The 25,996-nt window shown below is 36.2% G+C and overlaps 1 protein-coding gene across 8 annotated transcripts in view; it reads right to left on the bottom strand.

The window, feature by feature from the left end:
• The window catches only part of FIP1L1 (factor interacting with PAPOLA and CPSF1), a 36,693-nt gene extending 10,722 nt beyond the window's left edge, over nt 1-25,971 (bottom strand). For 2 of the 8 annotated variants that reach the window (XM_039698839.1, XM_039698837.1), the window contains exons 1-14: nt 25,826-25,971; nt 25,092-25,131; nt 22,683-22,740; nt 19,977-20,080; nt 17,668-17,729; nt 17,368-17,475; nt 16,123-16,253; nt 15,774-15,842; nt 13,423-13,532; nt 8,584-8,677; nt 7,442-7,595; nt 2,064-2,090; nt 1,452-1,506; nt 359-414 (exon numbers count right to left, since the gene is read on the bottom strand). In XM_039698839.1, coding sequence (XP_039554773.1) covers nt 359-414; nt 1,452-1,506; nt 2,064-2,090; nt 7,442-7,595; nt 8,584-8,677; nt 13,423-13,532; nt 15,774-15,842; nt 16,123-16,253; nt 17,368-17,475; nt 17,668-17,729; nt 19,977-20,080; nt 22,683-22,740; nt 25,092-25,131; nt 25,826-25,907 — 1,150 coding nt within the window. In that variant the 5' untranslated portion in view covers nt 25,908-25,971. The remainder of the gene's footprint in view (nt 1-358; nt 415-1,451; nt 1,507-2,063; nt 2,091-7,441; nt 7,596-8,583; nt 8,678-13,422; nt 13,533-15,773; nt 15,843-16,122; nt 16,254-17,367; nt 17,476-17,667; nt 17,730-19,976; nt 20,081-22,682; nt 22,741-25,091; nt 25,132-25,825) is intronic. The other 6 variants (XM_039698841.1, XM_039698840.1, XM_039698838.1 and 3 more) reach the window with 5 other exon arrangements.
• Between the last annotated feature and the right edge of the window lie 25 nt (nt 25,972-25,996).

Below are 25,996 nucleotides of genomic sequence, written 5' to 3' on the forward strand. Positions count from 1 at the left end.
AGTAATTAAAATTCTGATGATATGTCAACAGTACTTGTTTTCCTGCTCTGAAATCCTTGAAAAATTCTCCCTGACTTGCAGCTCATATTATGGTATATAATGCTTCAAAATCACAGTTCTGCAAAAGCAGCAGGAAAAGACATCCGGTATATAAATTAATAAGCAAAACAATAGTATTTACCAATAGTAGTTAAATTTGCTGCAGCATGTAGCTATTTACAATGGTCAGCAATGAGCTTTCATAATGAAATACTGACAAGACTTGTTTAGTCTTCTAGCTAAAATCTTCCTAAGTGTATCAAACAATTTGGTATCACACTGGTCAAAATTCCCAAAGCCAGCAAGCTTGCTTACTTACCACTGCCGTAGGAAAATGCACGAACAGGACGACCATCATAGCCAGAAGAATGTCCACTGTGGAACACACATGTAAAACCAGTGTCAGCATGTTGAAGATACACCTTAAAACTCAGCTTTAGCAACAAAGCTACCTCCTTCAATAAACAGCTACATGTTTACAATATATATATTATATACAATATATAGAATGAGAAGCAGCACTTAGTCACAGCAACTGTCAGTACAAAGTAGTACATCATATGTGCATTTAAGTAAATTTATTAAGTTAGGATTTTTTCTCAATTAAATAATATTAAGATTTTCTCAGATTTTCCATCATCTTCCCATATCATGTATTTTAACAGAATTTTCAACTTCAAAGGAACAGATGTGTGCATCTTCCTTCAGTGAGATCCAGAGGACTGACAAGAGGCTTGTACCATCTTAATTGAGTTTTGTATATGACCTGGTTTTGGCCTCCAGCAAAATACAAATATTTTTCAAGGACTGCACTAGCCAAACTTTTCCTCCTTTTATATATTTATATCTAGATATACAAATATATGTATGGGTATACATATAAATGGTACTGAAAAATTCCTAGCCTAACAGGTTAGGCCTGTTACAACTGAAGACTTAGAACAGAATATAAATACAAATTTGGATTCTGTGGAACTCTGGCATTTCTTATAGTTTATGAGGGTCTGAATCTGTGCTCAAATTTTTATGTACATCTATAAAAAAAGATATGACAGCTGAAAAGTATACAGATCACATAGATAAGCCTTCAGTGTTCCTTAGTAAGTACTAAGGAATACTTTAATATCATTCCCTTAGGTCTTGGCATTGATTTACTATCAAAACTGTAACTAATTTCATATTTTGATACTGTGTCATGACTAAACTAGTAAGTGGCCAAGTAACCTACTCAAAGAATACACTGAGAGCTGAGACTAGTAACATTTCTGTAAAATTACTGTAAACATCTGAAGCTGTCTCCCCTTTGCCAGATGTAGATCCATAAAATAATGGGCAATGTAAGAGCATTATTCATTTATTTCATTTACAGAATACTGATAGATTGCTCAGTAAGATTTCAAATAGATAATCACCTGTCTATTGTGGGTATGAGGGAAGGTGGAGGACCGCCAGGTGGTGGTGGAAAACCTGTAACAATAAATTGGGTAAGGAGGGGAGAAAGTAAAAATCTATCACCCGTAAACACATAAAAGAACTAGGCTAAGCATACCATGGCAAACAAATCCCAGAGAGAAAAATGAAAAATTGTTTCCACGTAAATGAGTTTTATTTTGCAAGACTAAGAACTACTTTTCAGCTTGACAAAGGCAAAACATGAAACTTATATTATCAGTGCTTCAAATTAAAACTTTATCTTTCTTAAAAATACGATGATATAAAAACATGGACAAATTCTAACAACACTCAATAAACAACAATCAAAACTATCTACTGCATAGCTGAGAAAAAATATTTTAAAGAAGGAAATATACATCTAGAAAACTGGCTGATTATGTCCAATAGTCAACAGCATTTTCATACAATTTCTCTTCTGCCCAGCATCAAAATAACTGAGCCTACATATACACATATAGCTTAGCACACATAACCCTTTATCTATAAAATTGAAAGAAGTTGGTAAGTTGCACATCAGTTAAGTTTTCATCTCTTAACCAAATGTGGAAATAAAATCTAAGCAAATTTACCTGGTGGTGGCACTGTTATTGGTATACCTAAAAAGACAACAAATATCAGTTACAGTAATAGTTTCTTATCTGTAGATCTAAAACCAGATTGAGTTTTCACTACATACATGATCAAGAAGAATGACAACATATTTTCTGTGTCCTCAGGTCAAGATGTCACATTAATACTGATTGTTAAAATTTTATACAAGCCTTGTGCAATCTAGCTTTTGATTTAAATTCCTACTCTTTAAGGTCTTATTTATTTAATGGCAAAACCAGTGAAGAGTGACTCTGGGTCTCAAGAGTGACTCTGGGTCCTCAGGTCAAAATGTCACATTATACTGATTGTTAAAATTTTATATAAGCCTTGTGAAATCTAGCTTTTGATTTAAATTCCTACTCTTTAAGATCTTATTTATTTAGAGGCAAAATCAGTGAAGAGTGACTCTGGGTCTCAAGGTTAGGATTAAATTCATAATTCTAAAATGCTTAGTATACAGAAGGAAAGCAACATCCCATAGACTACATTTGCTTTAATTTACATTCCATGGAAGGAAATGCAGTTGGCCTCTGACCTTCAATAGCTTGGCACAGGAAACAGTAGGTCCGCATGAACAAAGAATTCAGGCAGCAGTAAGGAATACAGATGTCTGAGTCAATGCTATGACACTGCAGTTCATCATTCATTTGCTACGTGGAGGGAAAAAAATTGGGTTTTTTCTCTATTTTCTTGTAACTGTCTGAGAAAGGAGCAGCCTTTAACAGAAACATGTGCAATAATCACTCTAACCTCATTTTCAGATCTAGCTAACCTGTTATGAATCTGACTAAAAGCTGAGAAAATTGTTCCCAACTAAATTAGCTAACCTAACAAAATGTACTGCATCAAAATATACATCTATCTTACTGATTATGAAAGGAATGATTACAAGGTAAAAATAATTTGTACACTTCAACGGTTCCTATCTTCCCATGCTTTGCAAAGAACTAGCTTTACCTGAACTGAACACATAACACTGCTATATAATAAACTGGGCTAAAACAATACTGGCAGAAAATAGACTACTTCATCAGGTATAAAGCACTTTCAGCTATCAACAATTCTGCTTCCATTAAAAAGTATGTATGTTCAATCTGACAGCTCATGGCAAAGCTTTGGGGAGGGAGAGAACAGAAAACTCTGGCAAGTGCTTTCATCAGTACTGACATAATTGCATAAACATTCACACAGAACAGTACTGGCCACTGCATGACAAAATTTACATATATCCCATTAGTTCAACATTAAAATTAAAATATTATTGTATGGCAGCAACATTTTTACTAAATCTACGTATTTATAATGTCTAGAAATTCCAACTGCTCCCAGACTGCCTTGATAGAAGGACAGAATGAAGAAATATGCAAGCAGAGAAACAGAGATCAATATCAAAGTTCACTAATTGTTGGCAATTTCTCTGACATTAATTCCTAACAGCATTAATCCTATAGGATTAAACACATGGTGAAATATAATAGAGGTTTCTGTCCAATCTGGAAGATTGAAAATCTGATCTCTTAGCCAAAATGCAAATCAGGAGCCAGTGAACTCCAACAGCCAAATTTCTGAACTGCATGAGCCATTTTCTCTCCACCAGCACACACGCTTTCCAATGTGCACTACAGTTGTTAAGAACACTGGGCACCACACTATAAAATTTTTGACAGTGTAACATTTAAAAGACCAAACACTCCTGAAGAAAATTCCTGAAAGAAATCAAGATTAAGAACTCAAATTGTTGAACAGCCAAAGTGTTCACTATTAATCTTTTTTTGGTTAATTGTTCTCATTAATAGATCCTTCATGAGCCTAAAACATAGAAAAAAAGTATATATAATAAATAAATGTTAAGCATTATGGTGATTTATTAGCTCCACCTTATACTAAAAAAGATTTCAGTTGCTGCACTAAAACCAGTACATTGTTAACACTGCAAATGGTACTCAGCACTATCCAGAGAACTGCCTGGAAATCCATCAGCTAACTCCTCTTCACAAAAAAGAAAAATTTTGTATTAAACAACTTATATATTCCTGATTTACAAGAATGTTATCTTGTGAAGAATTAAAAGCAAAAATATTACCACAAAAGACAAATGAAAAATTTCACTTAACAACTATACAAACAAAATTAAGACAGACTGAATAGAACTAATATCTAGAGACCAAATGTCCAAATAATTTTAATGAAATGGTTAATGTAGGGTGCTACACAAGAAAACCCATAAGCATACCTTCTGACAAAAACCTTTAAGAACTTTTAAAGAGTCATGATTAATGCTTATATAATTTTAAAACAGAACCTAATTTACTTGGTATCACAAACAACGAAAAATTCTATGTGCCAAATTGACAAAAAATCTTAATAAATATTTATTAAAAATTTTCCTCACCTTCCTCACTAATATACAAATATGACACAAAACAAGACAAAAAAAAATCATATGCTTCAGTTAATGGAGAAGAAATAATTTCTTAACTCTTCACTCCTTTGCCTTCTAAGTGTATGAAAATGTATATGTAGTGTCACCAGCCAATTACTACTTCTGAGAAAAGACACTGAAATATTTTGTCATTTCTTGCAATAAAGAGACTACATTGTACCAGTGCAAGAATGTGGCTTAGTATCAAGTTTGTCATGTCCTTACAACATCATTGTGCTGCCGTAAAGATACATCCAGCATAAACCTAAATACTCAGACTTGTGTGTCAAAAGCAACCCAAATGTCATTAGGGCATGATTTTACCTACCACGCTCAAAACTTCCTTCAGAACACTGTATATCATCCTACTAGCTCAGGGCTGGCAAGTATTTACAGAAAATCAAGTATGTTTTTCTAAAGGAAAGCAATGCCACACGTGCTCTGCTTGTGGAGGAAGGAATCAAACATGAACAACACAGCCAGACTTTAACAACATACTGTAAATTAGCTGAACAGTGTAGCAGCCCTCAGAAATGTAATATATCTCAACTTGGTTCTCTTGCCACAGGCTAAATTAGGTCAAATTCTCTGTATCAAAAGATAAAAAGTACACACTTAGGGTGCTGAGCCTCACACCAAACCGTGGTATACATTGCAAAGTTATGCAAAAGAAGTTCAGTATTTCAGAAACATTTCTGGTCTTTTAAATCACAAATACATGTAAAATTTTTAACTACAGACTTAAACCAAAGCACATAAACTTTTAAAGCCTTGGTAACAACCATACATGCTTTGTTTTAGATGAAAATTACACCAATATAGCAATAAACCTAGCAAACAGAAACTAGCACATATTTTGCCACAGTCAGTCGTCTCCCAGGACTATTTGAGAATTTCCTACATTTGGTGCTCTGAATTGTTCCAAGACTTGTTCCTCAAAAAAGATTGGAATCACAAGAGTGAATGAATACAGTACAAGAGACCTAACTTCAAAGCAAGATCCTTTTTCAAAGGCGCTTTTGGAGGATGTTTTATATTTGGAATACTAAAATTTTCTGGCAAGTAGTCCCAGTTTAATATTGGGTAACTGTAGTTTTTTTCCTCCTCCTCCAATGAACCAAGGAGGGATGGCAGAACCTATTTTTGGAACAGCTTTGATGATAAAGAGCTGGCAACAGCACAATTAAAACACAGGCCTGAGGAAAGTAAATCCACAGCTCTTAATCATTATTTTCGAATCTACTTGAAGTACTGAAGGATGTTCCACAAGACCTTCTGAACAAGCCTGTGTCATAAACCTGCCTGTAAACCATGAGACTAAAGCCAAACCTGCTGGCTTGATCTGCAACATATGTGGATTTCCTTCACCTTTAAAATCTCAGTAGGTGAGGGGTTTCGTAAGAACATTCCAGTACCTGTATGCAACACCCCTGAACCAAGTATGTCTGTGGTGTCTGTGGGGGTGGTTCTCATGTTTTTGATAATACACAACTTAGAACACCTTTTCTGAACCCGATTACAATTAAAAGAATTAGTTTTTAAAAAGTTGCGATTCATTACACATATTGTTTTATCATAAAGGTTTAAATGAAGCTTAAAACCACAGCAAGCATTATTGTCACATCCATCCCCTTTCTGTTCTTCTCCCTCCCCAGGAAGAAAACATCACAAAATCACCAGAGCACTGCCATAATCTCACTTCAGAGACTCTATTTTTATACTTATTTAAAAAAAAGAAAAAAAAAGAAAGAAAAGGGCAGAGAACTATTTAATTTTTAAATCTCTTCTCCTCAGTTTTCTGCGTGTTGTGATTTTTGTGTTTGACCATCACGGAGGAAAGCCAGAGCTTGCCAGGCAGAATGAGTTAAGTTTTAAAATTAGGAAGGGCAATTGAAGAAGCAACTTATTCTATGAGGATTTCAACCCTATAAAAGCTCATAGTTGCACTCAAATAATGTGACTTGTTTCTACATAAGAATATTAACAGAGAAACTTTTAAAGTATTTCCTCTGCAACCAAAATAGCAAAGAAACTGCTCAGCATGATTTTCAGAACAAGTCAAGCAAAAAATTCAAGGAACAGGAGAAAATAAGGAAGGAGGCTCCACCTTAAATCAGTCTCTTCTGTAGACAAATGCTTCACTTTCCTACTCAAATACAGCACAAAGATTCTCCATCTATTTTAATTTCTCACTGACAGTTCTTAGTTTCATGCCAAATCCTTTTGAACTTACTGTCTTAAAATGAGAAGTACAGGTCACTGTACCACTTGTGCAAATGCCCATGACATTTCTCCCAGTGAATTTCCATATATGCCAAATTTCAATAAATGTTCAGTAAATACCAGTAAATTTCAAAACAGATTAATAATGGGAAGAGTTCTCAAAGAGCTTTGATTCCTCTAAGATTCACAGACACAAAACACTGGAAAAAACCATCAGGGACTAAAAAAACTTCTAACTGGAAGAAAGAATATGGAGCATATGCAATACTTATCAGACTTTTGGGAAATCATAGATGCTATGAGAGAAAAGGGGAATTAGAACTTCTCTTGCTGCCTTGACCTTAGACATCAGAGAATCCAACTTGTGACACAAAGTCATAGTAAGCCATACTTTTAGTTCCAAAGTTTGTAAAATAATGTGTTAACATGTACCTCTCAATCTCATTAACTGTTACTGAATTACACAATACAGCTTCTCAATTCAAACATTTTCAAGAACACAAGAACCAGCAGTAAGTCTTTAAGTAATCATTTACTTCTTGGGATTATGCTTACTGAGAAAGTAAAAACAAAAGTTTCTGGGTTTGCCTTGCAGATACACTTAAGAAAAGAGCAGAATATGAAATTTTGAAATTCTGCACAATGCACCTCAAGAATTTGATGTTAAAAAATCTCTCATTATTCACATCCTATATAGTGCAGGATATTTACCTGGTGGGGGAATCAGAGGTGGAGCAGTACTGACAGTTGGAGGGGGTGGGAGGAAAGGAGGTGGTGGAAGGTGAGTAGGTGGAGCTCCTGGAGGGAAAAATGGAGGTGGCTTGGTAAAACTGTCTACTTCAGGATTAGAGCGTTCTGAAAGAACCTGTAAAATATCAAACTCTCGTTACAATTGCTATGTGAAAAGAGTACAAGACAGGTTTTCTTTCCTTCAGTTACTAAAATAGGAAAGTATCACTTCACATCTAAAGACCCATATTCAGATGGTGTAAATTCTACCTGCATACACCTATGTTCAGTGTCCCATATGTGCCCAGTACCTTCAAAGGTCTAAGAGCACCTTAAATTTGCATAATGGAAAATATTTAAAAATCAATAAGAAAAGCATGAAAACAACCCAAGACTATAAATTACTTAAATACTCTGAGATCAGATGAAAAAACACATGGTAGTGTTTTCAATACCAGCACTACAGTCTTTTACTATTTTCACTATTTAACCTCAACCTAAGCTGGCATGGATATGCAAATAGAGTACCAAGCAACCCTGCTCCTTCTCTCTGATTCTTCAGGAGAGAAGTGTATTCCATCTGTATAGATTTACTTGCTTTCTCAGGATAATAAAAGTCTAGACTAAAACCACAAAGACTAATCTTGCAATTTATGATAAAATACTACAATATAATTAAAAACAAGCTACTACCAACTATTTATTCCTTCACACCTTATTTTTAAAAGACCACTTTTCTCAAACTGCATACAAGGGGGCTTTCACTTCCAGCATTAGTGTCCACAGGAACAAGGGGACAAACAGGGAGTTCAAATATTTATTTTTTCACTCCAGAAACAAAACACAATCCCACGCAGATCTAGCAGAGTCAATGCTGTCTCCTGGACTGTAAGTCTGCAACATCACTAATCTCTTTTCAGTAAGAGGTATACCAAAACATTTCTCTTTTGAAATTTATCAAATATTTCATCTTAATATATTTTGGTAACTGCCAAAACTTTATTCCTGGACTTGAAGTTACTTAGTTCTACTCATTCACATACAATGATGCTTTAGTCAGAAGCTATGGGGAAAGCAAAAATGTCTTTTAGTCAAAAATAGAATGCAAAAGTGCAGTGTAAAACCTGTATGTTGCTGTTTTCATTAGCACGCCGTCGTCCTTCCACCCTGCTGATAGTGATGGTCTGTCCAATCACATCTATTGTGCCAGATATCCGCCTGCAACACAGGACAAACAGAATCAACAAGCAGAATCAGAAAAGAGGGAAGAAAAAGAAAAGGTGAGAGAAGAAAGCCTTATGGACTCCTCTCATTCTAAATGACAAAAGTTCTTTCTTCTGTAGAAAACATAAAAGACTGTTTCTGAAGAACATTAGAGGTGATGCATTTGCTGAACTATGCAAGAGTATAGAACTAAACAATGCAGCAAAAAAAATACTTCTTTGATAAGCAAAGACAAAAGCTGACTCTACAGCAGTCTCCTTCCCTCCCCATAAAAGACAACATTTTCTGCTTTTTTTTCAAAAAAAAACCAAACCCAAACAAACAAAAAGATCACAAAACTTCAGTAAGAAAAGAATATATTAAGCAGTGATATATAACAGTAAAAGATTGGGAAAAAAAGTCTTGAAATGTCCACAGAAACAAATCCATAAAAAGAGAAAAAATATTTCTAGTTTCAGAAGTTCTTGTCTTTTTTTCATCCAGTGTACTACTAACCACACAAATGTAAATATTAGGGAGAACACGTGTAAATTGGAATTACAGGCTCAGAGCTCTGCCAGACTGATAACTTGGACTCCAATTGCTCAAATACCTAGATTCCAATGCAACTGAAAAAGACACAGCAGACACTAGAGCATGAAGTAACATTTAGATCTCTCGAACATAATCTGAACTTCTGTAGCAGACTTCACACTGAGGATGATACAAAGGTCTGTCCTCTGAGCTTTTCAATATCTGGGTTTAGAGCTCCCTGCTGGATGTTAAAGCAAGGTTATTAAGAACAACAGTTAAGAGTATAAAAAAAAAAAAAATGAACAAAACCAGTGTAATGGTACAAGAGTCCGAGAACACACCTTCAATTATAGAGTATAGACTATACACTATACAATGATAATAGAAGTTTAAGAAGTTCTCTGGTCTTCTAATACCCCATGCTAGAAGGTACATTGTTCCAATAATCAACGCCTGCTTTTCTAAACTTCCCCAGTGGTCTTGCGTGGCCTTCCAGCACTGCTACTCTAGATTTTACTATTTTGCTTTAAGTAACTGAATTGAGAACATAGATATTATAAAACAGTTGTTAAAACAACTGTTCTCACCACCTCAGTCTTCACTCACAGTTCATTTGGTTTGAGAGTTCTAAGACACCTGCTCTCCTCCATCACTGTATCCTCTCTTAATTATCTAAACCATATCCTAGAAAACTCATTTTACCTAGCTTTAGTCCTTGTGTATAACAGATGGCACTCTTCTACAGCACAAAGTCCCTGCCTGGCTCATCCCACTGATTTACAGGGCTTCCACTTGGGAGTGATGCACACAGCAGAATTAAGACTCTTCCTCTCTGGTGCTGTTTGCACACTGTCAGCAACTCAGAATCAGCACTGAAAACACACACAGTGACACCAGTGCAAGAGCATGGGGCATTAAAGCAATATATGCCCCAACCATGTTACAATAATATTAATTCTGGCTTGGGAAGCAGCCCAAACACACCACTGCAATATCAAATGAAGCAAACCCAGACTACCAATTAGTTGGTTCCTAGACATCAATTTTACTGAAATAAAGAGTTTCACTTATTTTTTTAGATTCTGAAGCATATACCTGTGCTCACTCAATCTCAATAAGATAATACTTTATGCTGTACAGTTTTATGTTCACTGTTCTTCCCAACAACTGCCAACAGATTATTTTTCATAATGATGGATTTTGTCATCATACCTTGAACTTGACAAAATCTCTATTTCCAAGATTGCCATAACCATTTCATTGAGAATTTCACTAAAAGAGCTCGAAATTGAACAAGAGAAAGCATAGATTCAGTTGCAAATGAAGCAGCAGATGACATCTCCAAACACATCTGAAGTCATACGCACACTAAGGTCACAGCAAGCTGGCACAAGGAGAAACTTCCAGAACTCCCTAGATATTATCTAGAGTCGTGGTAAGTCGCAGGCAAGACTCAGTTTCTGTCTCAGTGCCGTAAGCAAAGCAAAGGAAGGGCTTGGTCTGTGCCTTACGTGATCGAGGCACCTGGGATACAGATGCATTCCCAATGGATCCTCTGAAACATAAAAAGGCAATCCACACGTGTGGGATGCACATGAACCCACAGCAGAGTTCATACAAAGTGTAGCTTGAAAGGAACATTCCAGCAACTCTGAGTTATCTCACTCTAATTAGAGAATGGTTATTTATGAGCTATTTGCACTAAGAATACCACTTCCATGGAGATTAATTCAGAAAGATAACTCAATCTCATCTGGCAAGCTGAGCTTAGATTCTATAGAGCAAAGAGAAAGAGGGGAGAAGAAAGAAGAAAAAAAAGAAGGCAAACCCAGTTATTTTCCAAGTTCATAGCTTCAAAAATCCTTACCCTTGCCACAGATAAAATAAATAAGCTGCTTTTTGGAACATCCCCATATGACTCTTCAGAATCAGACTAACTATGGAATACCACATTTGTTCAGTAGACTTACAGTATAGTCTAACATGTATGGAATTATAATATGCTTCAATATTTCTTCTTTCTTGTTTTGCTTATGTATTTAATGTTTTATTTTCCTCCTCTTGAGGACAGCCTCAACTTTACTGAGCTCACCAATAACTGATATAAATAAGAACCAAACAGATTTACTAATTAAACTATTTGTATAAAACCTCACTTTTTCAAAATAACACCTGAGTTTCTATCACTTAGTCTTTCAAGGCTGAAACTGGTATTTTTTCATGGAAATGAAAGATCAGAAATCCATTTTCTATAAAAAATCTACTTACAGAAAGCCATAAGCACAGATAAAGCTAATAAATAGCCCACTACACTGATGGGCTAATTTCCCTGAAATTTCTCTGGAAATGCTTCCAGCAAATTCTCAACAAGACTATTGCAAATGCCACATGGCATGAAGGCAATTATTTTAAATTACTGAAGAGCTACATTGCTGAAAATTTTCTGCCTACCTGAAATAAACTCTTTAACTAAAGAAAGAAATTAGTCCAACCCCAACAAACACTGTCTGCTTTTACAGAAGTTAGTAATACAGGCACTTAGAAACAGAAAATAATAATAATCCACACAGTTAATATATATTCACTCATTGAGCTACTCAGACTTCCAAACAAAGTTTTCTTTCAAAATCTCTTCTGATCATTTGTTAGAAATACCTTTCTTTACAGAAGAATATATTTTAAGCAAGTGTATCCATAGGAGCAGGTGTTAAATAGGGGAAGATGTCAGTCTGCTCATTGTAAAAACTTACAATTACAGTATTCACATTAAATAAATACAAAACAACCTATTCTACCCGCTGGAATGCATAAGTGATACAACTGTCAAAGTGACATGTCACGAAGTGACACAGTCATCACAACTGCAAATTTCACACAACCACATAATGTACACAATGCATTTTTTCTACAACTTTAAACTTGACGACATTTTAATATGCTGGCCACTAATTACTTCTGAAAGTAGTTTAGAGGTTTTCTGTCCATCACTGAGATGAAAAAGAATTGAAATGTTGCAACAAAACCTACGCTAGATATAGATTTGGAATCTTTACCCTGTGAACAACACATTCCAGTTTGAGAACTCGGTTACAAGAACATCATACATTAAAAGCAATTCAGAAACGAAAATTTTAAAAAATAGCTACAGGGCTAGCACAAAGTTTGGAAGACTCTTCTCATTTCTTTGACACAGAAAAATAGAAAATCAGAACTAAAATCTACTAAACACAGAGCAGCATAACTTGATAACTTGGAGAAAAATTGAGGCTACCAAGAGAAATATTCTGGAAGTAAAAGAAAAGTGCAGGCAAGGGTATGATTGACTCCCTCCTGCCCACCCCTGCCCCACCACCCCGCAAAAAAAAAAGTACATTTGGGTGTTGAACTGACTCTTATATGACGAAATAATTGAACAGAAGTGCCTCTAAATTAGTCAAGGCAGTGATGCTGAAGATGGGTCATAGCTGCTCATCTTTAATGGCTATCAAGGAAAGTGTCCAATGTACAGCCTGCTCTACCTTTCTTACCATTGTTTGTAATATCATGTAGTATAAGGGCTTTTAATTTGCACAGAACCAAAACTTCTAAAGAGGACTGCTAAATAACTAAAGTAAAGCAGAAGCATGGATTTATCCTAAGCCAAGAGCCAGATATCAAACAGCAGTGGCTTAGATACAGAAGACAGAACTTATTAAAGTCTGGCACTGGGAGAAAGAACTCAGTAAGGAAATAATTTCTCTCATTTCGAAGAAAATATAATAAAATATTCAAATATGGAGAAACCAAAGCTGCCTTGCAGGAAAGAGACTAGATTCCAGGAATTCCTCCAATTGTCAAAGTCATAGCTGTCACATTCCTTCTTGTTTAACTGAAAAAATAAGTTACCTAATACTCATAAGGACCCTAACCAGAAATTTTACGATGGCAAATTTAATTATACACAGAAAACACAGTGTCATAAATCAACAACTGGATTTTTATAACTGTCTTGTTACTTGGTCCTGCTGTTTTCTCTCCCCTTTCCTTCCACTTTTTCTCAAATAGCCAAGAAGGCAGCATAGTATTCATGTGGGATTATGCTAGATGTGATTAGACTATCTCTACCCTTATTTTTTACCTGTTACAGAAACATATTTTCCTTTTTTCTCCTACAAAAATAGTAAATTTCAAAGACATAGAAGTAACAGTAGAAAGAGTTTTCTGGCCATGAGTTACAGCTAACTGACCTGTTTGTTGGAATTCCTGATTTGAATAAGGCAGGAGGAGACGTGAAATCAGGTTTAGTCGACTGCACTGCCAACTCTTTCTCCAAATTTCCAGTTCTGCCTTGCTGTACCTTCAAAATAACGTTTCATCATTAGTTTACCCTCACAAGTGCAGTAGCTCCAACACTCAACAAACGCATAGCCATTACAAAAAGTAAGTCCAACTTTATTCAGAATTTCAAAAACTGTCACCTCTGCACAGCTAGCAAAATTATGTATTTTGTATTGATGTATTACTTAAGTACTGTGTTTGATATATAGAAGAATCAATATACCAGAGAATGAATTGTTACAGAAGATTAGACAGCTTAAATATTTATTTTCCAAACATTTCATTTGTATGTGAACAGAGCAAACAGATCTTCTTGAAGAACTTCCTGTAATTACATCTTGATTTTTAAAAGAAGGACACTTATTTAAAAAAAAATTATAATCTTAACAGAGATATCTAAAAAGCCTTCTAGCCACTACCAGTAAACCATGAGACAAGAAACTTGAATGGATTCTTCATCTGCTTCACTGATCGTGAGATCTAGTAACCACTGAATTTCTGAGTCATAGCAGGACATCATCTCATAGTCTGGGTTATGCAAACTGCAAAAGACTTTTCATTAGTTCAGACTGAATACTTCAGAAACACCCTGCTGTTGCTGAAGTACTGCAAAATTCCAGACACTTCTTTTATTAAAGCTAAGCAAAACCTTTGGTGCAAGTACATCAGGTATTGTTTTAGTTCAGCAGCAGCTCCATGTGAAAGAAAAACCTGCATGGGTTAGTATTAAAGACAGATATATAGTGATTCAACTTTCAGTGATTCACTCCCACTGTACAGCTACAGCACTCTATGTAGCTAGTTCACTCATGCTATAACATTGTATAAGCTGTGATCTCACAGCTTGTAGGCAAGTGAACTATGTTTCTGCAGAACCTCACTTCTAAACATGGGCAGGTCTTTCCCAAACCCACAAAAATGCACATAAATAGTTAAAATTCATTAAAAAATTCAATTAATCTTTCCTATACAGAAATATGAGGGGAAAAGGTCAAAGTATTTATCTGAAAAAGATTTCTACAAATTAATGAGCAATTGGAAAATGCTCATTAAAGAGACATTCTTGCCAGTTACAGGAGATTAATATAAATTACATGTAAATATAATGGAAATTACATGAGACTGTTTCAGAAGAGAGGGAAAAAAAGTTAATTAAATGAATAACTACTTGTAAGCTCCTTTTAAAACATGACAAACTCTTACAACATCATTATTACCTGTACTGTTTGATCACCAGTCAGTACTTAGCTGGAAATAGGGGAAGTTTTGGGTTGGACTACTTCTCCTTTTTCCTTCAGAACATTTCAGAAAAGTTTGAGATTATAGTCAGTTGCAAATTGTAACTCCTACTGTCCACTATTTCTACTGCCTCACAACACTATTATAATGACAACTGGGAAAGGTATAAAGCCCCAGAAACCTTCTGATCCATTCTTGCTAAAATAAAATCAAAGTAATTGAGTATCCTCAATTAGCATGTAAGAGAAAAACACCCATCTGCAACTGACAGTTCTGTATCCACAATAGACAGGAGTACACAGAAGAAAGAAACCGTTCCAAGTCACTTCAAAGACAGTTCAAGAACAAAAATGACTACATATTAAGAATAGGTAAAATAAATAACCTTTATGGTATAATTTTAAGTTTACCATCAAACAAGTAAATGAGAAAATAAAAAAAGTTCAGTCCTTAAGATAAATGCTGTCATGTAGGTCTTTCTATTCTCTGAAAACCAGCATTTTGGAATGGAAAAATTATTACACATAACTCGATTAATTGTTAGCTAACCCCAGAACGGCAACCCAAAAATACGGAAGATTGATTTTCATATCAGAGCTGTCAAGGATAACTGTTACAAAACATTGTAGTAAGAGCTACAATGCCACAGGAAAAACAAACATGCCATAATCTACAAAAGCTTCCCCACCACAACTGCACAAATCCTTTAGTCTGCACAAACGAACGCACTACAACTACAAATAAAGAAATCAACACAAGACCACATCAAGAAAAATTAATTTCACCGGGAAATTTGTTAGTTCACCAGGCCACTAAATCACATGCTTGCAGAAGAGTGATGAACAAAGCAACACTTTTTAATCCACATTTTGTGACATACACAGAAAAGTCACTGATGTAGGATGAGAGTATGAAATAATGGCTGCGTCCGTATCAGTTGTTCTTCTATCAGTCTGTGCTGGCATGGGAAGCAATACCCAAGAAAAATGAGAGCAACCAACAAAATTTTACTAAAATTCACCTTTAAAAGATGGTATCTGCCATCGAGAATCTCTGCACTTGGTCTTACTTCCATAGCTTTGTCTTCAGCCTAAGTTAAATAACACATTGCCCATTAAGATACCACACAATTCTTAAATGATGGGCCACAGTCTCAATAAAGGTACAGATGCAATCTAGCTACAGCTGTCTGTCACACTATCCACACAAACTGCCAGTGAAGCAACACAGTAACACTCAAGGTTCAGGGAAGGGGATCAGGTGCAAACTCTAAAAAATGTACTGAACTGGGCAGAACAAGCTTATGACACACAAACAGCTTTACAGGGAACAAAAACGCGTACAATACAAAAAAAAAAGGTATTATTTACCGTAATTTTATTTGTGGTTGAGGTAACTGGCAAAATTTCAAGACCCATTCGTATTCTCTTTTGTTTTTCACAGTAAGCTTTCCAGGTATCTTCATTGAAGCCATAGTTAAAATAATCTGAGAGATCAGCCCCTTTAAGCAGAGAAGCATAGGTCTTTTAGGACATTACAAAGTTCATCTTTCCTCCACTAAACATACATATACACCTCTACTTAGAGCATCAAAACTGATTAGGTATTGATCTAAAAAGCACAACTGAAATGTACAATTCATCAACAGACATAGAGTATTCATTGCTAAGATTGTAAAACCATTAAAATTTAGACAGAAACAGTAATTGCCTAGCATCTTGAAGTGAAGACCAAGGGTAGAGAATATAATGGGATATTATAATGCCCCATATCTTTACAACAAGATAAATATAAGCTCTATAGATCTGCTTTATGTTCAGTGCTTGTTCTGTATTTGACTTCTAACTTTGTTTTGGCACCTAGTTTCATTTGATGTCATGAAGTGTTTTTAGGGTAAGAGAAAAATGTTGTAACTGAAATGCATAGAATATATTTAATATAGCTAACATTTCAAACACCAGGTAATCATCAAAGGCTTGTCTTTTTTCCATTTTGCAGACACTATTTGTATTACCATAGCAATGTACAAACACTAAAAATGTATGTGCAACAGTAAGATGTACTGGTACTAAAAAACCAAACAAATGCTGGTAAAATTAGAAAAGTCTGGACAAATCACTTGAGCCAACGACACAGTACAGAGGAGACTCATGGGAAGTCTGTGCGACAAGTCCCAGTTTCTTATTCAAAGCTCATGGATGTCTATGTGAACACAAACTAGCACAGGCAGTTACATTTCACCATTCTTCATGCTAAAACCTGCCAGAACTATTTTTCATTTTGCTTTATATTGTGTTCCATGGCACAGATCAATGGCAGTAATCTCCACAGAAACACAGATTTCCAAGGCGAGGTCTGAATACACACGTATTAAAAAAAATGGCCTATCTCTTTCTCCTGCCATGTGATGATGATGTATACTAACAAACACAGCCCGCCCAAGCACTCTGTGGCACAGCAGGAAGGCAACAAGTAACATAGTTGCTTTCTCCAAATTCTGCTGTACTGTACCTCTGAGGGATAGGTAAGATGACATCCACGTGGAGTCAACAGGAATCACTATTAAAATAACTTACTGAACACCTGTGTATGAGTGAACATAAACCAGAAATTACCTGGCTTTCTCCAAGGTTTATCTTCAAAAGAATCTAAATCTACTTCCAGAAGTGGTACACCATTAATACTCCCGGGTGCATCTAGATCCAGTCCTTTAACTTTTGCACCTGTGAAGAAAAGTTAGTTAGAGCCTTCTGTCTCTACCAAATGGAATTTTATCAGCAGCATTACAGTCAGAATAATAAAAAATAAATTAAAAGCCAGACAAATTTATCAAGAAGTTTTAAAAGAAACAATTATTTCCCTTATCTAAAACAATATCCAGTTTTTTACTAATATTACTGTGTAAATTTTCTTACCAGAAGATCCATAAGCTCGTCCTCCTGCCTTAATATTGAGATTCACAGGTGCTGCTCCATAACTTCAAGAAATTAACAAAAAAATGAATTAGACAATGAAAACTTTTAAACCAGAAGAAAACACAAAATAAGAGATAGCTAGATCCAGAAACATATTGGACCCAGGCTCAATCACCATCCTGAATCTCTAGCTTTCCAAGCTGGTAACTGTAAAAGTAAAGAGATCAGCCTAGGAGGAAGAGAGAGTACCTTTCTATGCTCAGTAGCAACTTCTCCAACTAATAAACAGTAGTGAAGCAAGTCCCAGTCACTCTTCCTGAGTTGAAAGGATAAAGACCTTGATAGAAACAAGAATGGACAGAACCAGAAGAAGAGAGAGAAAGGAAAAATGCAGTTCATTTAGGGATACAGATGACAGTCTGGGAATTAGAGTAAAAACAAAATAAATTTTAAAAAAAGGAAGGGTTTAGATGGATCATTTTCTCTTTTCATAAGCATTCCATTTAATCTATCCAGAAGTGGAAAATACAAGCATTTCTCTAAAATTACTGAAGTGCTGTTTCAGTGTACTTCTAGTAACCATCCATCCTTGTGAACAATAGAAAAGTATGTAATTTTTCACTTTCTAAAATACTTGAGAGCTTTCTTCAGAAAAATGCACTTGGAAACCTAACTACTGAATAGATCTAACTACCTTAGGAATTACAGTATTGTTCATTTGTAACATTAAGAGCTAGCTCTCCCTACCATTTCTGTGTAATGTAACTTATCCTCACAGGTGACCCATACACACCATGAGATTTGCATATAACAAAAAGGTCAGGGTATAGTTTACAGTATCCACTTCCATGCAGTGCTAGTTTTCTTTCAAGTGCTACAACAGCATAAAACTGACACAAAACATTTAACCTTCTGATCTGCCATGCTGTATTTGTGCATCATTTAGTGAAACAAATCAATCAGGTTTTTTAAACCACGGTTGACTACTATATGAAAATCTGTTTAATCCTAGAAAACAGGCTTGTTCTACTGCAGTTAAAATTTTACATTTCTGCCCTTCTGTGAACTTTCTGTCTAATATGCCCAGAAAAGAAGATTTTTCAGAAGACAGGCATTTCTATATAAAACTTTCTACTCTGATTAGATTTAGGATCACCTGCTCATTGTCTCCTGCATACATTGAAAGAGCATCAGCAAATCCACTGAGAATATAAATCTAGTTTTGCTTTAGTACCATAAAGTTTGAAGCCACTGCCTAGATCACAAGAATACTGCAAGTTATTGAAAGCAGAAAAATAAAGAACTGAAAGAATTGGCACTCTTTCTATTACATTCATTTGCACATTATTTTAGAACATGAAATACTGAAAGTTTAAAAATACTATGTTTCAAACAGGAGTAAATCACCTGCATTCTAAAGTTAAAAACACGTAATACATGAGTCAAACCTACCTTCAGACCTGTCATAATTCAATTAAAAAATAGCACCCTAGTAACTCTGGTTTTAATAAGCATAAAAATATTAGGATTGCCAAGAAAAACAAACAAACCATGTCCCTCAGAAAATTTCCATGCAATGAAAAATATTATTTCATAATTTTGGGTAAAATTAGCACTGTACAAAAGTGTTCAAGAAAAAAGAAAAGCCCTTTTTCAAGGTGAGAAGGAATACAGGGCAATAAAAGTAGTGAGATCAGTATAAATGCCTAAACAATGATCTTGGGAAATAATCTCCAGAGACTCACAACTTCATCCTTAAGTACATTAAAATTGTATTTGAGAACATCAGTAGGGATTGAAACTACAGAGGTCTAATTAGAATTGTATCTACTACAAACAGGATGAGGAACAAACACTTTTCATGCTCTTGTCATTCTGTCCTTTGCAACCAAAATGTCACTGTCACAGTAACGACCCCAAAAATGCTATATAATGTAGCCATTCCCTAATAAGAAACAACTCACTCCTTTACAAACTTAATACAATTATTTCTCAAAATCTGAAAACACAATTTAAACTTATATAGAACTCTTCCTTGTACTCCACTGATTTAATTTCACTTGTTTTCAAGTCACTGTATCATTAAAAACATTCTTAAAGACCTAACAAAGTTCTTAATTGACAGTAATTGTGCACACAATCTGACATTTTTGGAAAATATTAAATGGCAAATATGTGGCAAAGAGAAAAAAAAATATTAAAAATACAAATATTAAAAAGGCAAATAAATGACAAGCATTAAAGAGACTGCATTCATAATTAAATATAATCTCAAAAGTTTTCTCCATTAATGTTTGCAAACAACTTACCTAAACTGTGGAGCTCCTGTCTTAATATCCCCTATGGTGACTTGAACATCATCTTCGTCATCATCACTATCACTATCACTGTCATCCTCAGCCTCTGCCACCTTCTATAAAAGAAAAAGTCATTGCTTAGACAAAAAGCAGTCACTTATCTTCACAATGGAAACACAATCCAGACAAAACCATCCATTCTAGAAATCTTTGAAAGAAGAAAATTATCCTCTTCCTAGACATTAGAATTGAGTAGCATTAACAGCAAGTTTAGGAGGTTACAAGTATCTGAAATATCTGGATCAAAACAGGGAAGTGTCTTTATTATTAGTTTCAGTTTCTCAAGCATAAAAGAGTTTCCACCACCTAATATCCTCCTTCCCTCTATCTAGCTCATACACACTTGTTCTATTCTTACCTTGTCATTCAGGAAAGGACTAAAAGATATGGAAGACTAGCTTCTTGCCATCATCAATTATATATACAGCATAACTCAAGTAAATGTTTTTCCAGTTGATGATGAACACTGGGGAAATCTATTTAATTCTGTTTAGTTCTTTACGTAAGTAAGCTACACAAAATACTTGAGACATTTCAGCAAACAGGCTGAAAAATCAGATAGGAGGGCACGCTGTATGCTGGGTGATACACTGAGCTTTTTAGGCTCCAGACAAGCACTGAACATGTCCCTTCTAAGTAGAAATTATCAATTCAGACCATTTTATTTGTAGATCTGTTTTTTCTTCCTCCCAATGAACATCACTCTCCTTTTTCTATGCATAATTCAATAACCATGTATTAACCAGTCAGCTTTTCACAGTTAGACCTTGATCTCAGTATCTTATTAACTTAGTATCATCAGAAAACTTGTGATTTCACAACTTAGCTCTTTTCCAAGTAAATACATTAAACAGCACAGGTTAAGCATAAAATTCCATTAAATCCTCCGTGGAGATGACTTTCCTTTACTGTGAAAATAGAACCTTGACTTCTACCCTGTGTTTTCTATCTATTACAAACCAGCTAAAATCAGTTATCCACACAGGACTCATTCTGTAGCTGCATAGTTTTTAAAAATCCTTTGGTGAGGATCTTCTTCCAAAAACCTTGTGGAATCCAAATGAACTTTTCAAACCAAATCACCCTTATTCATATATTGAAATCCTTCAGCAAGAGGCTGAACTCATTGAAGCCAAGCTGATTCTGCCCTAGCAGCCTAGAGTTATAAATGCACAGCTGAGTTCCAGCTCTCATCTACTATATCATCTATTAAGTTGCCCTGTATATAAAAAAATCAACAAAAACCAACAGCTCCTTAGAAGGTAAGATGTTGGAGTGCAGTTCATCCTCGCTCCACAACATTAATATAATTTCATAATGATGAAGAGTCTGTTCTTGGGGTAGGGCAGATGGGGCAAGTCTAGATCAGTATGGATATTCTGTAAATGACAGCTGAAGACAGTCTTTCAATTCCATATGGCTGGAAAGTGCAAATTCATCATTCATCAGGCAACCCACACAGATGCCATTAAAAAGGCATCAAACAGGAAACAAAATTTTGCTGGACAATGTATCTTTTCAACCAAAACCCACTTCACTTATAAGCAATGATTTTCCAGTTCCCTCTGCACAGAAATATTCACCTGTTCCTACTCAACCAACTTGAACAACATCCACTTTTCTAAGCTGCTGCTGAACGTTCATGGACACCATTTACCATTAAGTTCTCAACTTTTTCTGAGATTTTCTAATGATAACCTAACGATGCCAGGCTACATATAGATGATAAAAAAATTAAAATATGCAAGTAGAAGAAAATTGAGCCTATAAGGATTTCCAGAAATACAAACACTTTTGATGCACTTTAAGTAGCTTTTCATTTAAACAACTGAAATAAGTTTTAAAGTTCTTTTAATAACTTCCCCAATTTTAAGTACACTGTAATGCCTTTCATAAATAAAGTGTTAGAGTTACTGTAAACAAAGTACTTCACTAACAGGCCAGTCCTTGAAATTTGCACTCAGTAATGGTTTCTACATAATTTAAAATTATTTCTTAGAGTATGTAAGTCAAAAAGTCCCACTGAAGGAAAACTACCATTTCCTCATAGAACTTCTCACACTTAAATTTTTCCCATTCACAGTAACCTGAATCATTTAACCAACACAGCAACTGTAAATTTAATTTCTTGGTCCTTTCCTTCATCATACCAACACTGATGTTATCAGACATACTAAACATTGACGATTAACACAAAACAAGTGTTACATTGCATCTGAAAGGCACGTGTAATTCATCTCTTGGTTCACACTTTCACATAGCTCTGCAAATCCTGCTTGTCTCTCATATCCAAAAGAAGAAACATGATCTGAGGACTTTATTTTCTTATCACTGAGAAAAAACAAACCATCATTTGAAAAAGGATGTCACTGAGAAAAGAGAGGTCTTCAAGCCCCATCTTTCTGTCCCCCCAAAAAACCTGGGAGTACTATTTATTTATTTTCTGCAAATTTAAAAGTGGACTTAGCAGGAAATTTATTTCCTAATTTAGTAATTTCTACAATTTCTGCAGCTCACAAACACATTTTAGAAAAAAAAAAGGGCGCACACTTAGGCATTAATTCATTTAAATGTAAGTCCTAATCAAATATGAATTCCCAGTAAGTCATTAAATGAAAACATTTTAAAACAGTATTTCAAAAACACGTTTAAAACTACCGTTTTCACAACGCCATTTTCTGCAGCTTCCTCTTCACTTCCAGGCGGGGGTGGAACACTTCAACAAAAACAAACAGGAAAAGGTGAAACTAGATTACTTATGCACATGCTATTTCACAGGTATCAGCTAATGATGAAAAAAAGCTTTGCTTCATCATTCCACATGGAAAGCCAAAGCTCCAGTTGTCTTTAGTATTAATTAAAAAACAAAGTTGACTTATTAAAAAAATCCCAAGATGAATATAACTTTATATTAGCAATATTTAGCTATCATAATTTATACTAACTGGATGTTTGTAGAATAGTTGGAAACAATGAGGCATTACACTTGGATCTTCCTTTGAAATCAAACTGAAATACTTTGTAACATATGAAGGGAGAATAAGTTGTTTGGGTTTTTTTTTTCCCCTGCAGACTGACACTTTTCAAAGACATAATGGAACAAGAAGCATTTAAACACCCACAGGTAATGTTTCACTGAAACAGAATTCCCACATCAGCATTATGACATTTTCTCCTACCATATAGAATAGCTACAATTCAATGACTAATTAAATTACATTTACCTGTAGACTGAGTAAAAATTTTAAAGCTACTGGTCCATCTAAGAGGATGAGTACTGTGACATCCATGCTGTCTCACTGAGCCTACCTACAGCTGTTTCCTATACAGTAATATTTTAATTTCCACAGTCCCATTAGCTGTTAGGATGCTGCACCACAAATAGCAGAGTAAGCAGGGAGCCATCTAGAAACAATATTCTTTCACTGAAAAGGTATTTCTGAAACAAAGTGTGCAATTGCCAATTTTTATTGAATAGAATGAATCTAACTCCATACTCTGTTGGCAACACACTCGTGAGTGCTGCACCCAATACAGCCCAGCTATTGCCTCAGGATTCAAGCTTGATCATTTCACTTCATCACCTGGTAAAATGACAGACTAGGTACAGAACCTGAACAACACATCACAATTTCTGTATACACAAACAAGGCCAAAACTGAGAGGCCAGAGACCAAAACTTCTAACAGCTGAACTGTCCCCATATTTCCACAGCTCCAAACACAACTCCTAAGATGGGTGAGTTAGTATTTGTTATGCTTTTTGTCCAAAACTGTGCATTGCAACAGCCAAATGCCAAGCTAGACACTATTGACCAGAAACTAGAGCAGACTGTTTCTAAAGATCATTTAGGCCTCCATGTAATTTTCCTAAAGTAATTTTCCTAAATAACAATCATAGTGACAAACATGCTGGGTCAAGAAAAGGTAACTGAACATAAGGAATCAACTGATATGGAACAGCTTCTAAATAAGGGCAAATAATTAACTAGAATCATTTGACCTGGAAGAGACGGGATTCAAGACAAATGCAACAGGTCTAAAAACCTGTTAAGTGACATGGAAAAAGTGAAAGAAAACAACTCTGTTTCTTATACTACAGAAATAATGGGAATCAAATAATCACACCTCTAGCTGCTTCACAATGATGTCATATATAGTCATGTGGTGGAGGTAATTACTGATTTGTCATTCTGTGCTTGTCAAAGCTGACATGAGTTCAGAAGAGCAACTGAGCACACTTATGAACAAGCAATCCACCAAGACTAACTAAATGCAAGAGTTCTCATGGAAAAAATGGAAACACCTATAGAAAATAACAATACATGTTTTCACATATTGATTTTCCCTTTATTTGTTTAATATACCTTGACAATCAATACATATGCGTATTTTACCAATTATGAGAATTTCCTTCATTTAGCACAAGTGACTGATTCTCTCTTCCAGTCAGTCCTCATCACTAACTCCATTAACTTTGTTAGATTTTCAAGGGAGCATCTTTGTGCCCTCGTACAGCTCTTTGTAACTAAAGCAGGTTCCCCTCAAATACTTCCAAAGCTCTCCTAAGTTTCTCTTAAGTTTCTTTGAAATACTGTCTTACTGGTTAAAAAAAAAAACAAAACCAAACCATGCCAACCCTGCAAGCCTAAGCAGATGTGATCTGCACATAAAACCACCTGGTAATCTTCCACCGCTTCCTTGTATTCCTGTTTTTGCAACTACATTGCAAACTCTTTTGGAGACAGGATGTTTTTCAGTTGCTAAATTATCTCAAACAAGTTCTGATGCATCATTAAGGCCACAAAGCACAATGATTACAAAAATAAAAGACATGTTGGCATTTTGTGAGTGGTTATTGCTGTCCATACAGTTAAACTAACTTTCATACTTAAGTGGCCCAATTTCACAGGTACAGCCATTTCAAAGAAAAGAAAAGTCCAAACATACTATGTTAAGGACACTTTCAAAGACACCAGAGTGGGCTGGTAGGAGCTGGGAAGAAGAATGTAATGAACACAGATTTGTGTAGCCACGCTACAGGGCATTCAGTTGTCAGGATACTCACCTAGATTTTTCTTCCTCTGGTCTCTCTGCTTCATTTTCATCTACCATAAGAGAAAAGAAACACAATATTTAAGAATAAAATCCCTAGGGTATCAACTGTGACAGATTATCTTGGGATGTAGAATATTAGGGAAGTCTTCAGAGTCATACTGACTATTGAGACATATTGTAAACATTTCAGTTGTGAAATCAGTCGAGCAGACCCCTAAGCAATTACAGTGCTCTGCACTGACAGGTCCACCACATGGGCAAGGTTTAGTTCATATGTTTCATTAATATCTGAACATAAACATAGTCCCTAAAGTTGTATAAAAAGTTAATACATAAAAGGTTAAGCCTCTTTCAGTATTTCAACGCCGGGAACTCGGGCAGCAGAGCAGCGGGGAGAGCTCGGTGCCCCCAGGGGTGCCTGCGGGGCAGGGACACCACGCGGGGCTCGCCGCTGAGGCCCAGCACGCCTCGGCCTGCTGGGCCCGGGCTGAGGGCCCGCGGCACCGGCAGCGGACACCGGGGAAGGGAAGGGGCCGGGAGCCGTCGCCACCGGGGGCCTGGCCGGGAGGACAGAGGGGGCTGAGCAGCCACGGGGGCGGCGGGACGGGGGGACCATGTTCAGCGGCCCGGCGAGGCGGCTCACGGCGCGGCCTGCGCACCCCCGCACGGCCCCCCCTCCACGGCGGCGCCGGGCCGGCCCGCTGGGGAGGCGGGCTGGGCACGGGGGTCGGGGAAGGTCCGTACCGCCATAGAGCCACTCCTCCTCCTCGTCCCCGGCGGCCCCATCGGCGTCCGCCGACAGCCGCTCCGCCTCGCCGGTAGACATGGCCGCCTCCCGCGGGACGCGCGGGCCCGGCCCCGGCAGCGCCTCCCTCCGCCGGCCGCCCCGCCGCGCCTTCACAACTTAGCTCTTTT

The sequence above is a fragment of the Passer montanus genome, unplaced genomic scaffold, assembly GCF_014805655.1.
Source record: "Passer montanus isolate IOZ18808 unplaced genomic scaffold, ASM1480565v1 scaffold13, whole genome shotgun sequence".
NCBI lineage: Eukaryota > Metazoa > Chordata > Aves > Passeriformes > Passeridae > Passer > Passer montanus.